Source organism: Neopsephotus bourkii, unplaced genomic scaffold (assembly GCF_033783945.1).
Source record: "Neopsephotus bourkii isolate Nb327-2 ecotype Australia unplaced genomic scaffold, CSIRO-AGI_Nbou_v1 NB_941, whole genome shotgun sequence".
Classification (NCBI taxonomy): domain Eukaryota; kingdom Metazoa; phylum Chordata; class Aves; order Psittaciformes; family Psittacidae; genus Neopsephotus; species Neopsephotus bourkii.
Window position 1 is genome coordinate 850,818 of NW_026901435.1, and position 16,976 is coordinate 867,793.

Below are 16,976 nucleotides of genomic sequence, written 5' to 3' on the forward strand. Positions count from 1 at the left end.
AATAAGTAATGGGAATATTGTCTTGGAACATCATTGTATTCGACTTGCTCTTTATAGAATGATTTAGCCTGGATATAAAAATCTGCTTTTTTGGATGCACATTTGGTAAAATAATCTTCAAATCTGACAAAGCTCCAAGCCATTATCTTTCATCTCTTGAATTGTTTGTTTGGGGATTTTTTTTTGAGATCTGAGATTTTTGTCAATAATGGGTATTGAAACTGGGCTCACATAACAGTTGCTGCTACTCTGTAGATATTTTAATCATACTTACCAATTTGGAAATCATCTGGTAGCTGTTTTGGGCAAGTAAACCAAGTCTTTTTGGACTGACTTCAGTAATATCTTGGTGAGCAAAGGAGGACTTCAAACAGATGAAACTGGAAAACAAGTCAATCACAGTTGAAACTAGGAGCTGAAATAAAACAATTCTTTTACTTGTATTTGTGATGCTTAGAACTATTATAGGTGGTCAAGAATGGTAAGTATAGAAGTTGTCCTTAAATCTTGGACATTGTATACTAGTTTCTTTTGAAATAGATATACTAATAAAACGCCTTGCTACAGTGGTGCACCTTGGTTCACTGCCCCTTTTTTATGAGGTGTTCTGCTCCTCCTTGAAAGCTGTCTTTACTGTCTCTAGCTTTAAACTTTTGAATAATTTGCTCATCTGAGAATTGGCTGAGAGAACTGAAGTGAATTAAATGCAATTTCAAATGACATAGGTCTTCTCTTTCTTAAGCCTCTGACCTTCAGTGAGTCTTAGCATTCTGCTCAAGGGGTTTTGAAACCTTTTATACTGAAGTAGTTCAGAAATTTAACTTTGTATTTCATGTTCCTTGCCACTGTTCTGAATGATGGATTTGGGCCTTTGATTGACTTTTGATCAACCTTTCACATTTTACATGGTGCTAATTAATTCTCAGATACTGAACATAGTATTTATACTCAGGGAAACTTTGAGGTAAAATGCCCTTGTATTTGTGATAAGATACTTAATACCACATTTTGTGTTCTGCAGTTTAACATCTCATTATGATGATTTTTAAATTAAGGTCATAACTTCATGAAGATTTTCAAAGGCTCCTCAGGAGAGTAGTGCTATTGATAGCACCTGGTAATTCAAAACTCAAGACATGCCAGTATTGATAAATATGTCTTCCTCCTGAGTCTTCCCGTGATTTCTCCAGTTTTTTCATTGGCATTTACAACCTGTGGGAGGGAAAGGAGGGAGGAAAGAGTCTGTAAAGTCATTCCTATATGAGAGTTTGGTTGGAAATGTAGCCCAGGAGAAATCACAATTGTTATGAAACAGGTGGCTACATAGAGGAGAGCATCCTTGTTAATATTTCTGATCAGAAAAAAATATAGGTTGAAAACAACAATTACAAGAAGAGGCTGCTGAGGAAGGCAGCAGGTCCTCCAGACATCCGTATCCCATAAGCAGATGGAAATGCTTCCTCAAAATTACATGAATCTTTAAAGGGGAGTTATCTGCAATTACTTTGCATTTACTCTAGGATAACCATATTGATGTCACCAGTAGCTGTGAAGAGCTTTTACATAGTACTTTGTCTTCTTACAGCCTTATTGTGCACTTCTACCCTTCGCAAAGTAAGAGTTACTAAAAGAGGCTTACTCCTATTTGCCAGGGCAGTGGCCCTTATTTTTCTACATACCTGAAGTGTTGGAAGGTTTAAAAGAAAGAGAAAAAAAAAATGTAACCTCAGAATTGGAGTCCTTGGTTGATACATGCTGTGAAGGGAGGCTTTTTAGGTATTGGTGCTGCTGCTCACATTTGTTATTCCCTATAAGTAAGATGGCACCAGTCAGGCTTTTAGCAATAGGTCAGTAGCACGCTGCTCTGTGTCCTCAGCATCCAACCCAAGCACAGTAGTCTACAGTTATTGCCGTGCATTAGGGAAATTATGAGCCATCTGTTCTAATTTAGAGTAATACATATCCAGGAAGGAATCAAGATGTGCTAAAGGTGAAGAAAAGTATTTTAAGGAGCAGGCAAAGCTATTCCTTCATTCTGAGATGTAGGCATATCCAAGAAAACTGCAGTCTAGAGTCATAGTAGAACTGTTGCGAGTCTAGATGGTGATGACCATCAGCAGTGCCATCATTGCTCCACCATGCTGAATTATCAGCAGTGATCTGGCTACAGCAGTTTGGTCTTTATTGTTTTCAGAAAAAAATGTTTGACTTCTTTCCACCTGGGATGCTGTACGGCATTCAAAACCTGCAGCTTAAAGCCTTACACAACCATTAAAGTGAAGAAGCACATTCTAAAGCTTTGGCCATGGAGTTTTTATGAGATTAATTTGCTTCTACTTTTAGTGGGAACATGTTGCTTTGCTGCTGAGAAGTCTGCAATTACATTGTACTTTGGATCTGTGCCAGTGATTCTGCATGGCGTGAATGTTCAAGAGCAGTCAGAGCAAACTTTAGGCAAGACCCAGCAAGAGCTAAGCTCCTGTGCTTTTCTTGGTTTTGTAGAACTTCTGAATTAGCATGTGAGTTCTGTTCTTGCACCCAGCTAGACAAAAATGATGTAGGGAATTAAAAAAAAAAAAGTAGTTTCAAGAAAATACATTATGAATCTATTTAGCTCTGGCTACCATGTTTTCTTCCTATTATGTCTGTATATGTTTAAGCATCACAAGCCCAGCAGGAGCTGTTTTCTCTGTGAGCTTGTATTCCTCAGTCAGATGTTCAAAAGCATAACTTCATTGTAACTGAAGAGATTTGCTGCCATTTTCTGCTTTTACAGCTTCAGCTTTTGTTAGTCTTTACCCTGTAGATGAGCAGGTTGCCCAGATAAGCTGTGGATTCTCCAAATCTGGAAATGTTCAAGGCCAGGTTAGATGGAGCTTTGAGCAACCTGGTCTAGTGGAAGGTGTTGCTGTCCATGGCAGCAGGGTTGGAATTAGATGATCTTTAAGGTCCCTTCCAACCCAAACCATTCTGTGGTTCTGTGATTCTATGAATCTGTAGTAACCTACAAATCTATGATTCTATGAATGAAGAAAGAATTTCTTCCCATAGCAGTTACTATTATGGGGTATGCACTGCTAGTAGGACATATCCTAGGAAGTATCTGGCAGGCTTGGGATTTAATATGCAAGGTCAGTTCCTGCAAACTTAAAATTCCTTTCCCTTCATTCTATGATCAGCCTATTTTTGCTTACCTGGTGCTGAAATGAAATAAAGATGATAATGTCTTAGTTATACTGCTGACCATCTGTACATGGTTTGATTACTCTCATGAATTTTAAATTTGGTGTATTTGGAAGTGTTCTTGGTCCCATGAAGTGTTCAGGTGTCCCACTGAATGTAAGTCTGCTTTAGACATTGTTGCTTGATTTAGCTTTTGATAAATTCATTTTAGATATTATGAAGCTTCAACGTAAATTTTGCAGAATAGATGAACACCTAATCCTTCCCTGTGATGTTTAAGCTTTATTTCAGTGATTCTTGCAGCTGAAATTCTGTTTCATCTTCTGCAGAGACTGTACAGTTGGTGCTGTTTTGCAGTCGAATAAAAATATTTTATGGGTGGTATAAGTTGCAACTTAATGCTTTTGAAATTGCATAGCAGGCAGCTGGAGGGAGGGAGGGAGGAAGGCAATATAGCAAAGCAGTTGGTGAATACCCAAAAATCTTTAGTCTGGAGAGTATGTTGAGCATTACTTTGAAATTCCTTTCTCCAAGGCAAAGTCACTTCTGGATGGGATTAAAATCTCAAGATTTATTTCCATGCAGAAGTTGCATTATGTTGAGATAGCTTTCTGTGCTTCAAAGGAATGATCTACTTATAAACAACCTAGCCTGTCTTGGCACAATATACTAGCAGGTTTTGGTTTTCTGTTTTTGCCCTTCACCACTTTCCTGTGTTCAGTTCTGGGCCGCTTGTTACAAGAGAGATATTGGGTTACAGGATCAGGTTCAGGGCAAAAAAGCTGGTGAAGGGTCTGGAGCACAAGTCTTATGAGGAACGGCTGAGGGAACTGGATCTGGAGAAGAAAAGCCTCAGGGAGGACCTCATCTCTCTCTGTAACTACCTGAAAGGAGGACAAAGAGAGGAGGTGGCTGGTCTCTTTTCCCAAGTAATAAGTAGATAGGGTAAGAGATAACGGCCTCAACCTGCACCAGGGGAGGTTTAGATTGGATATTTGGAAAAATTTCTACACCAAAAGGGTTTTCAAGCATTGGAAAAGGCTTCCCAGGGAGGTGGTGGAATTGCCATCCCTGGAAGGTTTCAGAAACCAATGTAGATGAGGCCCTTAGTGACATGGTTCAGTGGTGGATTTGGCAGTCCTAGGTAACAGTTGGACTTGATTTTAAAGAGCTTTTTAAACCTAGTTGATTCTGTGATTCTGTGGGCTATACACAGGCTTCATCTGTGCTAATAGCATTTTTAAATAACTGTTCCAAAACCAATGTAGTTACATTTAAGTTACTATAGGACAGTTAAGTGTAATGAAAATGTTGGTTGGAAGCAAAAGGAAGAGAATTTGGCTTGTGCTTGTACTTGTACTGGGTGAGATAGACATCCTTAAATACTATAGACTTCCCTTAAATAGTTTAAAATAATCAAAGCATGTCAAGAAGTAGTAAAATAATTTTAAATACATGAATTTAGGTAGTTTGTATGCATTTTCCTAATGTAAACAAAACCATTTAATCTGCTGCCTTTTAATGTATCTTTTAGCATGAGTTGTTTAGTCTGTGCTACATATTGGAGTTAGAAATAAGAAAACTGTATGTGGAGTATCTGTTTTAAATCACAAAAGCATTCATTGGAGCAAATAGCATAATTTTACTTAAAAGGACGTTTGAAATATTACAAGAACATTTGATACTTCTTATGTCAGCCCTTCTGAAAAATGTTATGGTAATGGGCAGACAATACTCTGGTGAGGTTAAATTTGCATTTTCTTTATAAGCCATTTTTATTGGTATTAAATAACTTGTCCTTTTCAAATGGTGACACATTGAAAGTTCAAGAAGGACTTACATTTTGTAGAATAAGGTATTTTAAACCTGCTGAATTGGTATTTTAGTGGATTTCTAGATAACTTTTTGACCAGACTCCAAAAATACATAGTTTTTCCATTCAAAATATGCATTATTCAGAAAAAAGACAGAAGACTCATAGTAACAGTTGTGTGTTTGTGTATGAACCTATTATATCTATTTTAATAATTTATAGAAGTATGCACAATTGTATAATATTGATAGGTATATTTAATATATAATATATGTTGTATTAAAGTATATGTACTATATATAAGATGTAAATTTATTATAAAAATTTTATATCAGCAGCTTTCTGATAAGAATGGTTTACAGGAGAGAGTATGTAAGACTACCTGGAAGTGTGGAAGTTCAGTTACATAAGCCTTCATCCTCTCTCTGTAATGATGCAGTGAAAAGAAATGAAGGTTTAAATCTTAGAGGTGAGCTTCTGATGCTGGCCACTGTAGTACATTACAATAAATCTAAAAAAGCCCCTCCTCATGTGAGTCCTTGGATCACTGCTCTCTTGTCTTCTAACTTTCCTTGATATATTCCTCTTCTCTTGCTCATTTCCTTGCAAGGACACCAGTGGGTTAAATTTCCATTCTTCACTCTTTTGTCTCCTACAGGAAATTTAGTACCTGTTGATTTGGGATACCATGCAACTAGTAAAGATCCCAGGGAAGAGTTACTCAGAAACCACGCTTGACGCTCTCAGCTATTGAGGATGAATAATGAACGGTGTTAGAACAAGACGACAGATGTTTGCTCTAGGAGCACAGCAGTGATTCCCTAAAAGTGTTTTTTCAAAGGAAGCTGCTGTAGGCTGTGGAAGCACTGCACTTCTTAGTGTTCCATATTATTTAAATTTTGGCAAGAATTCAGTAGCTAATGAGCATGCATTGATTTTTATGTCATTTTTAGATCACTGCAAGGGTAATTAAAAGTATAAATAACTTAGCCTTCCAGTATATTAAATATATAGAGAAATCATCAACCATAATTTAGAATTGTTTATAGAGTAAATCATTTTTTACAAGTAGTTATTTAATTTTGCAGGTTTGTCCTTTGGCTCAGTAAAGTCATCTGTCATTTATATCAGAGCTATAGCTTGTGGAAAGGGCAGCTTTAACAACATTCAGTGGACTCAGAGAGTCAGGGCTGAGCTTCTGTCAGCTTTTGTATCAGATTCTTCAGCACAGCCTTGATTGAGCAAAACACTGAAGCCATAGCTAACACAGTAATCTCCTTTAAGGGTTTCACAGCATTTGAAGCCCTGAATGCAGAGTGCATTTACCTAAGTCATAACTACGCATGTGAAGTTAATCCAGTGCCTTGGTAGCAATACTGAGTAGTGCTCTGAGTAAGAGGTTTTTTTGATTTTCCAGTTTTGATCTCTGCAGACTACACTAGGTTTATGTATTTATAGAAATAGCCTTGTAGATCAGAGGTGGTGATGGGGGTGTTCCGGAAAGTTAAAAAGGGCTTAGCCATTCCTCTTCAAACACAGACTTGCTTTGTCTGTTGCTGACACAGTTCTATTTTGAAGTGCATCTCATACGTGGTGGAAGGTGATTAGTGCTGATAAATGGCCTTTGCACTGGTGGAAACTGCTTCTTTTGAAAGAAATACAGTCGAGTGGGAAGTCTGGTCCAGTTTTTCAGAGCCTTGAGAGAATCTTTACAGTTTTTTCCTGGTTTTGAAATACAAAGATTTCTCTTGCTTCACTGACATGCTGTGAATATTATGGTTTTCACAAATTCAGGACTTTATGGGTGGGTACCATGAGCTGATAAACAACTCTGTGTGTTTGCTAGTGCTTAAGTAATTCTGAAGTAAATTTATTTCATGATTTTGGTGTCTTAAACCTGGCGGAGGTCATTGCTCGGCCACTCTCCATCATCTTTGGTAAGTCGTGGGAAACAGGAGAGGTGCCTGAGGATTGGAGGATGGCAAGTGTCACGCCAGTCTTTAAGAAGGGCAAGAAAGAGGACCCGGGTAATTATAGACCGGTCAGCCTTACCTCCATCCCTGGAAGGATGATGGAACAACTTATTCTTGACACCATCTCTAGACATATCAAGGATGAGGGGGTCATTAAGAGCAGCCAACATGGTTTTAGCAAGGGGAAGTCATGTTTGACCAACCTTATAGCCTTCTATGGGGAAGTAACTAGGTGGATGGATGGATGATGGTAGAGCAGTAGATGCGGTTTTTCTTGATTTCAGTAGGGCATTTGATACTGTCTCCCACAGCATCCTCATATATAAGCTAAGGAAGTGTGGGCTTGATGATCAGGTAGTGAGGTGGATCAAGAGCTGGTTGAAGGGAAGAAGGCAGAGGGTTGTGGTCAATGGTGCAGAATCTAGCTGGAGGTCTGTGATTAGTGGAGTACCTTAGGGGTCGGTGCTGGGACCAGTGCTGTTTAATATTTTCATCAACGACCTGGATGAGGGAACCGAGTGTACTCTCAGCAAGTTCGCTGATGACACTAAACTGGGAGGAGTGGCTGACACACCAGAAGGCTGTGCTGCCATTCAGCGAGACCTGGACAGGCTGGAGAGTTGGGTGGGGAGAAATTTGATGAAATTCAATAAGGGCAAGTGTAGAGTCTTGCACCTGGGGAATAACAACCCCATGTACCAGTACAGGTTGGGGGTTGACCTGCTGGAAAGTAGCGAAGGGGAAAGGGACCTGGGGGTCCTGGTGGGTAGGAGGATGACCATGAGCCAGCAATGTGCCCTTGTGGCCATGAAGGCCAATGGCATCCTAGGGTGTATTAGAAAGGGTGTGGTTAGTAGGCCAAGAGAGGTTCTCCTCCCCCTCTATTCTGCCTTGGTTAGGCCGCATCTGGAATATTGTGTCCAGTTCTGGGCCCCTCAGCTCAAGAAGGACAGGGAACTGCTTGAAAGAGTCCAGCGCAGAGCCACAAAGATGATTAAGGGAGTGGAACATCTCCCTTATGAGGAGAGGCTGAAGGAGCTGGGTCTCTTTAGCTTGGAGAAGAGGAGACTGAGGGGTGACCTCATCAATGTTTACAAATATGTAAAGGGTGAGTGTCAGGATGATGGAGCTAGGTTTTTTCAGTGATGTCCAGTGATAGGACAAGGGGCAATGGGTGTAAGCTGGAGCATAGGAGGTTCCATGTGAACATCAGGAGAAACTTCTTTACTGTGAGAGTGACAGAGCACTGGAACAGGTTGCCCAGGGGGGTTGTGGAGTCTCCTATGTTGGAGATACTCAAGGCCCGCCTGGACAAGTTCCTGTGTGATGTACTCTAGGTTACCCTGCTCTTGCAGGGGGGTTGGACCAGATGATCTCTTGAGGTCCCTTCCAACCCTTGGGATTCTGTGATTCTGTTACTCTGACTTACGTAGGCATTTTAACAATTCATTTGGATCAGTTCCATAATGAGCAGTGGAGAAATACCATTCTCTGATGTACACTGTATCAAATGTGCCTATCTGAAAACATTGTGATCAGTTACTTCTGCTGGGGGAGTCATTGTCTTAGTCTTATATGAGTAATTGTTTTCAAGTTTTGCTCATCTCTGCTTTCAGAATTAATTGGTTGAATTTCAGATAACATTTGCTTTTTTTTATTTTTTTAATAGAAATCTAAATTTCCCTGGATTTCCCGTTATCATCAGCTTTGAAAATACTGCTTTGTTTTTTAAAACATCTTTCACATATTGCTATAAAGGTTTCACTTACTGATTATGGGAATGTGACAATCATAGCATGCTCTAAATTTCTCTTTCAAGCAACCTGTTCCATAGAGAAAGCATTGAAAAGGACAAAGGGAAAGATAGTCTTGGCCTTTCATCTTTATTTCTTACCTGTTTTGAATGCTCCCTTCTGACAGTTTAGCACATAGCACATAATTATTTCGTACCAGCATCTATCACAGTAGCCAAGTATCTTCCCCCTTGAGCAGAATTTTAATCTGTTCACTTTCTGTACTACTTTAATTCAGTTCTGAAATGTATGCCAGAAATATATTAAGCAGCTTGATTAGCATTCATCATATGTGGTTCTGTCTTTCTCAAAGTTATATGAAAGTTTTAATTATATCTTTTAATCTTATGTCTGTTTGTTATCTTTTCGTGGATGTGACTGCTGTATATCTTGCAGATGGAACAGAAGGGGGTTGTTGGAGGTGTCACTTTAATCTGTAGAGGCTGCATTTCAGGTTTTGTTAACACTGTGAAGAGCTCTGACTCTTGGTCTTACTGGGGATCAGTTCCATCACCAACCCTTCTTCCTGCCCCCAAGCTTAAAAGGTTTTCTTTTCCAGTTGTCCTGAACCCACATAGTTGAGTAGAAGCGTCAAGTCTTTCAATTGGGCTTACTCATTAGGGAGTATGGTAAGCTGTGAAGAACATGTTTACTTTGCTTATAGTAACTGGTTTTGCTAGATAGAAATGTCATATTATTGAGTTTATGCTAATATTGTGCTAGGTAAACATCACTTGATGTTTATGCTCATATTGTCACTAAGTAAGCGTCTGTTGCTGAACTCTGTCAGCAGTGTTTCTCAAGGTGGAATTCCACAGATTTCTCCTCACTACTTGGACACTGATGCTCAGGAAAAGATGAAACTTCCTAAGAAAGTTTGGTGGAAATAGCTTAAGAGGTTTAAAAGTTCTGAGAAAGGGAGTGACATAAAGAAAAGAGGGAGAAAATGGGAAGGATGGACTGACAGGCTGCTTAGAATGATTAGGGTTTTCCTGTTGGTGAGATCACTGGTAGGCAAAACTGAATGATGATGATTTACAGAGGTGGATTTAATGTGCTGTGAAAAAATTCACTCTGACATGGCCTTTTCCTAACTCAGAGCATGCTCCTAGTTTGGACCATTTTACTGAGTATGTTTTACTGCCTCTTAATGTTTTAATGCCTGGTTTCTAAAGCTGATTCACATCTCCCTCAAACACTGTCAAGGTCAATATGTAGTGGTGAGATTTTACTTGTCATGAAGTTAGTCCAAAGTAGATGCAGTTTTGTGCTCTGCTATGACTTAGGGAACCTGTGTAGATTTAATAAATTTTATTTGATACTGAGGGTCATAATTTTTTTGTCAGACTGAGAAGTCCAGAATCTCAAGGCTTCTTTGGCGTGTGGAAAAGTTGAATGTTTGCAGAAGGAAGAACATAAAATAGCATTATTTCTCTTGTTAACTGTAACTCCCTCCAGGTAATGTCTCACCTCCCTCTTACTCCTTTCAGCCAGCATGGCAAGCTGTGCTGTGCTCTCTAGGAATTATGCTGACTTCTGCTTTTACTCACAAAGGGATCAGGTTTGGCCCAGCCTGTTTTCTGTCAAGGGAAGGCTAGAAGCACTAATTTGTTGCTGAGCAAAGGTATTAAGGAGCAGGGGAGGAGGGCAAATGCATGCAAAGTCCTGTTTGCATCCAAAGTTACCAAGTGCACATCTGAGTCCTGCTGGTTTTGTACCTGTTGTTTTTTCCTCAGCCCTCCCAAAAACTCCTTCTGAAGATTTGTCCTATTTTAGTCTCAAATTGGATTTTTCTTTTTTCAAGATGGGGAGAGAAAACACATTTATTTTCATGGCTGAGGAACTCTCAGCCAGCTCAGGCTGCTGGCATTTGGGATTGGGCTGGGAGGAAGCACTGAGCTGATGGGCAAAGTTGTCCTCCATGGGTGCTCACTCTCCTAAGGAGCACTATCAGCCAGTCTGACACTTTCAGTAAACATGAAGTAGGTAGTCTCCTTACCTGCACTGGAATTGAGACAACTCTCCCTGTGCAGAAAAGTTTTGTGATACTAAGGTGAAAAAACAATGGTGTGTGTATGTTTTGTTTTGCCTTTTTTTTTTTAAGCATAGACATTTTTCTCCTTCCTCTACAATGAAGATTATGGAAAAATGCTCCCAAGAGTAATAGGGATAAATAAGAACAAAGAGAAATGGTCTAATAAGGCAGTGACTTCCCACAACTGTGTTAAATGCTGTGAAATGACAAGTCGTAAAGACTAATTCCTAACATGAGTGTTCTTGGAGCAGTAAGGGCTAGGACACACATGGTTTGTTTGTAATAAGAGAATACACTGGCATTGCTTCAGGAAATACTAATAACTAAGCCATTAATAAAGAAGAATTGCGATATAATTAGATGTCTTTAAACAAACAGTCTTTCCCCAAATAAACAAACAGACACACACACACAAAAAAAACCCTTGTACAGTCGCAGGGCTGGAAGGGTTGGACTTGAAAATGAGGAGGCAGCTCCAAAAAACCCTCAAGTCAAAGCACAAGAATAGATTCAGGGTGCTAAAATAATTTGTGCTGTTTTGAATGTTGTTTGGAGTTCTGAAAAGTTTCTTTACAGAGAGGGTGTTAGTCTGTGAAAACACCTCCCCAAGACCCAGAATCTTAGGATATCACCTCCAATCTCTAAAGTCTCTACCTGTGTGAAGCCTGCACCGTGCTTTGTTTAGACTTGCTGATCTCTGAAAAATGGAAAGCCTCAATTTTGCTAGCTTCACCTCAGTTTACCTGTATCACCAGACAAGGTTGTAAAAAATGTAGAACAAAGATGTAGTAGGGAAACATATAAAGGTAAACTTCTAATTATGTGTAGAAATGAAGTTAGCATATGAGACTGAAATATGAAACTCAATTCTGGATTACAATTAACAAGACTCCTTGGTTACTGGCTGCTCAGTGCTCACCATCTGAAGCTAGATGCTCCTTCAGGAGCATTTGCAGAATCTCTGGACCAGCCAGGATTGTCTCTTTTGGAATTGGCCAATTGCAGTCTTTTAAAAGAATCCTGCTTCCTTTCAATACAGACAAAATATTTGGGGCTTAAATGTAGTCTTGCACCTTTCAGTAGTGAAAATACTCCATATATCTTCTAAACTGCTCACCTTTCTATCCTAGTAGATGGGTTTGTGTTTTTTTTTTGTGCTAGCTTTAAACAGATTTTCCAGATCTATCTAGCGTAGTGTAAGTGTCCAGTGACATACTATGTTTTATGAAGGCTGTTAGCTGTTAATGTGTGGCAGGTTTTGGTCTCTGTCCTTTGGTATGGTCTCAGCCATATGTGGAGACCTTAAATGATGCACTGACATTAGAAGTACCAGGGGGTGCCTAGCTCAGACTGCTTTTCTCCTTCTTATAATTTACAGTTTAGACCCCCTTATGTCAAAGTGACCCACTCGCTCTGGTGAGGGCTGGGAAAATACATGGTACATTTGGTAATTTAGAAGTGATATAATTGTCTTTGATTTTGACTGTGGATAAAAAAATAAGAGTGAGAGAAAGCACTCTTTGTTTTAGTGAGATGTAAGACCCTCTGACCTTGTGTGCATTATGGGTATTGCTTCTGTATGTTGAAGCAGAAATGGATTCTTACGTACCCATAGGTAAATGAGGAAGGAGGAAAAAAATGTAAAGATTAGGAGAAAACAGTTCAAATTCAAGAGGCCAAATGGAGGTAACGGAGTAAAAAATACACCCATTCTTTGAAGAAAGATGCATAAATCATGCTACGTAGAATGTCTTCTTGAATATGCCAAGAAGGTACTATGAAGAGTCAATTATGGAAGCATATGTAAAAACCTGTGTATGCAAGCCTGTATCTAAGAAGTAGAACTTTATAGAGAATTGGTGGGTTTGCAAAACTTGAATGAGAACCATCCAGAAGGACCCAGATATTGTGAAGAGAATATTTGCCCAGTTTTCACCATGCTGAATGTTAGAGTGATGCCTGCTCTTCTGGGTGCTTAATAAAAAATGCACCTATTTCTAGATAGGACATTAAACCAAGCTGATATGTTCACAAGCAGCAGTTAAGTCAGATTAATATATTTCCAGAAGAGCTGGAGGAATTTAAAAGTGAAAGCTGATGCTAAAATTATTTATTGAAATTATGAAGTCTTGGACATGGAAGGCAAGGACTGTCTTCCAAAGTGATGCTCTCAGATCTGCTGAGAATAATTGACATCTGTCTTGCTCTGGAGTATCTGATATTAGCTGCGCAGATAAAATAATTAAACTAACGGGATCACTGATCAGTCTGACAGTTTGTGCATTAAGGAAGAAACAAGCCTGAACAATAGGAAGTGGAACATTCTTGTGTTTTGAGTTAATCTTGTTTAACTAATCTTGTTTTTCAGCATGTGGTAGCAGGAACAGTTTATAGAAATGTGCTTTCAGAATGTTTTTATGACTAGCTCCAGAAATATTAATTCTTTTTATCTATCTAAAGCAGAAAGCTGTATAAAATGAACTGGGATTGAATTTTTGCTTGGTATAGAATGTTAGTAAGATTCCAGAGAGAGCATCATAAACATCAATTTTGAAAGTCACACCTGACCTTCTGTCTTTTAGAAGTGAAAGGATGTTCTTCTTTCTAGAAACAAAATTAAAACCAGAGGCATTATGTTCTATGTAGAATACTCTATATGTAAAAGCAGTATCTGATGGGAAATTGCTAGTGGTAGATGAAATTTTGTTCAGAAATAATCAAACTCTGAATTAGAAAGATGATTGGATTGCTGTAATGCCTGCTGGGCTTTCCTTCTGCATTATATATCTAAGATTGGTGCTGTGCATGAGGTACTGTAAATGCATCTGGTGTTTCTGGTAAAACACATCAGTCTGTGACTTTCACAAGGAAAACGTGAAAAGAATCTTTTATCACACTACGATCACATGTTCTAATATTTATTTGAAACTTGGGATTTAGATATGTTTTAAGATAATAAAAAAGTTGTTGGTTTTGGTTTGTTTTGTTTTTTTTTTATTTTAACTTTATAGGCTTGCTGATGCATGGGAAAATGATATTGGAGTTCATCCTTTAAAGTTTCCATCAGAAACATGTTTGGAATTACTGCTGATACTCTGTCTGAGTACCACCTCTCTGCCACCTTCACTTCGATGCATGAACTCTTTTCAGGTGAGGAACAGCTGCTATTTCAACATAAAGGTGTTACTTCTAGGAAAAAGAGAGATCTCTGGGGCCCATAAACCTTTTCAGAGTAAAGGTTTGTCTTCTGTAGTTGCATTACTCTCCATTATATTAAATATAGCAATGGAAAACTTCTTGTAGAGTTCTGTTTGTTTCAATTGTATTAAATGCAGACTGAGGCAGGAAATGTCATTGGATTTTTGAACAGTGAATCTCTGTTTAAATTAAATTAGATGTTTAAAGAAATTTCATGAAACTTAGGCTGGAATAGATAGAATCATTATACAAAATCTTGTTGGCTTAAGAAAAAAATCCTCTGCTAAAAATAAAGATTTCCTGTGGCAAAATCCTGTAAAATTAGGAGTGAATCATTCACAATTTTGTCCAGTGTTCTTCTGTGTGTTACTGCTGAAGGTCTCGGCAGTCATAGAATTTCTCCTAAGAAAACACTGTTGCACGCATGTTAAATTGTGATTTGTGTTTATCATGTGTCTGAAGACATTCAATTTTTACAAATGAAATACACAGACTTCTCAATTCATGATGGTATGATATAAAAACTCAACCTTTTTATGGTGCTTGTCTTCCCTTGTAGTTACATAGTCCATCAGTTGTGTACTGATGGAAATTTAAGGCTGTTGAGCAGTACGCATATCTGAAACTGTGTTTGTTTTGACAGCTACAGAAAAATCATCTTAGTGGGACTGAGTGTCTTAAACAGTTTATAGCACAAAATCTGTTAGCTTCTATTTGTCCATACTCCCAGTTAAGACACATTTAGTTAGTGTCCCTGAAGTATATTTACTGAAAAATAATCTTACTGCAGAATTTTGGAGCAAGAAAGAATATGGTCATAAACCAAAATCAAGTAATTGGTTTTACTAGAGTTACACCGATGTACAACTGCTGAAAAGATGCCAAGATGTTAGGAAAGAAGTATGGACCTGCGTTGTCTGCTGCCTTTGCATCTTGTGAGCTTGGGAACAGCAAATCTGTGTATGGTGAACTATTGGCAGCAGCCATTAGCGTTTTGACATGATACTTTAATATTGAAGGTCAGAACTGTTACTGGGTTGTACATTCAGAGGCCATAAAATTGAAGAATCACTTGGATGCTGGCAGAATGAGATCACAAAAATTACAGGTTTCAAGGATTAGCCAGTACAAGTTGTCAACCTTTCCTGTTAAGAAGTGAGCATTTTGGTTGTTTAATCCGGGAGAGTGTACTCCTTGTTCATTACATTGCCAGTTATCTGTGGTAAAGTTTTCTCTTCCTTATCCACAATAGGATAGCATACGCTGAGGTTGTATGTCCTGTCTTGTTTCTGTTCGTACTCAGTCCCAGATTGTACAATAAGGCTTTCCTTTGATTTGTTATATCTGGGTAGAGATAAGAAATGATAAATGACTGTCAACTGCTCAAGATATGAATCAGTACATTCAGGAACGAGTTTACTTCAACCTACACAAAACACTAGGCTTTTCTTTTTCCTTGTCATTCTCCCATGATTGTGCTTGATTGCTCCTGGGTCATTTTAGCTTCATGAGCCTGCCTCTGGAAACGAGCTGTTGCCATAGAAGCCCACCATGCATGTCGTGGAATCAAGTCAGGAGTAGGGTTATGTCATTCATGGGGCATGAGGTCCCCATGCATCCCCTAGAGATCCTCTGACACAGCCTTTCAAACTCAAATTTCAGTGGAACAGCTGAAAGGAAACATCACAGTGCTTTGCTAAATTGAAATAGTGTGTGGGACAGCTTCCAGATTTCCAGCAGTGGCCTGTGCAGGTCTTGGATTGCCTGCCTGTATGGCAATGTAGGTGATGTGACAATGTCCACTCCTGGCTGCGAACATGTTTTCAGGCAAAAGAGACTACATTTTGAGGTGATTCCCAGTGTCTTGTGTTTTCATAGCAACACAAAAGGCAAAAATTCATTTCTGAAAAGCACAAGGTCTGAAGCCCACTCTGCTAAGGGAATGTTATATTTTGCCAAGTGGGAGGTAAGGAAAATGGCTGTTTTGATAAACTTCTGGCTCCAGTTTTCACTCTCCTTGCCAGACAGTCAATATCACAAAATGTTTGTCCTGGAGGGCAAACACTGTCCAGGAAAATATTGTTTTATTTATTTTTATCCTTACAAGCCTTGTTTGGATCTCAGCGTGTGAATTCATGAAGCAGAAACAAAGTTTGCCCAAGCTTTTCACTGATCCTTTACAATGATCTGTCAGCCTTACCAGTTTGTTGTTTGGGTTTTTTTCCTGGCTTATTTCTTTGTACTCAGGTTCACTTTCTATACAGCAAATATTAGAATTACATGTCCTAGTTTTTCATTATCTTTCTTACAAGAAGTTGTCAAGGTCTGTAGAAAGCCTGAATAATGATATTAAATTGTGCTGTTGCCTGAGCATAAGATCCCTCTGGATCCAAAATACTGAAGATTGTGAGTCAAACAGAGAATAATAAAAGGCCATTAATTGAAAACTGATATTTCATGTGTCTTAATGGAGTAATGGCAAAATGACAAAAATGGTTTTTATTTTGTGGTAGACCTAGACCTCGCAGTTGTCTAGAAAAAAATTAAAACATTTTAATTCTGTATTACAATAATGCTTGTATTTGAACTGAAAACAATTGCACAGTTTCCCATTATCCACACGTGGCAGTCTTGTCCATCAGGAGGCCAGGCTCTCAAAGCTGAATGCTGGCCTCTGAATGCTAGGGGAATTAGAAGGAAAATGACCCCAGAAAGTGCAGAGTTCTCTCCTTTCATAAGTGTTCCCACTGTTGGACACATAGTATCAAGCTAAATGGACCACTAGATTCCACTGACACTTTGATTTGTGTTTTGATACAGTATTTGAAAATGCATCTAACAGGCAGCTGTATATGTACTGTTCTAAAAATTCCAATATGGTATCAGTATAACTTTAAAAATTCCAGTTGTTTTTAACTAGGTAGCCAAAAATGATCCTGCCACACTCCTGTGTTTTTTGAGACTGTATTTACCCTCCCTCC

General features: G+C 38.7%; 1 protein-coding gene across 6 annotated transcripts in view; it reads left to right on the forward strand.

The window, feature by feature from the left end:
• Positions 1-16,976, forward strand: part of UBE3D (ubiquitin protein ligase E3D) — an 82,861-nt gene that overhangs the window by 37,326 nt on the left and 28,559 nt on the right. For 3 of the 6 annotated variants that reach the window (XM_061358361.1, XM_061358363.1, XM_061358360.1), the window contains exon 9: positions 13,809-13,947. The exons of 1 other annotated variant lie outside the window; for it this stretch is intronic. In XM_061358361.1, coding sequence (XP_061214345.1) covers positions 13,809-13,947 — 139 coding nt within the window. Of the gene's footprint in view, positions 1-10,252; positions 10,414-13,808; positions 13,948-15,657; positions 16,818-16,976 lie in introns of those variants that run through there. 2 more of the 6 variants (XM_061358362.1, XM_061358364.1) reach the window with 2 other exon arrangements.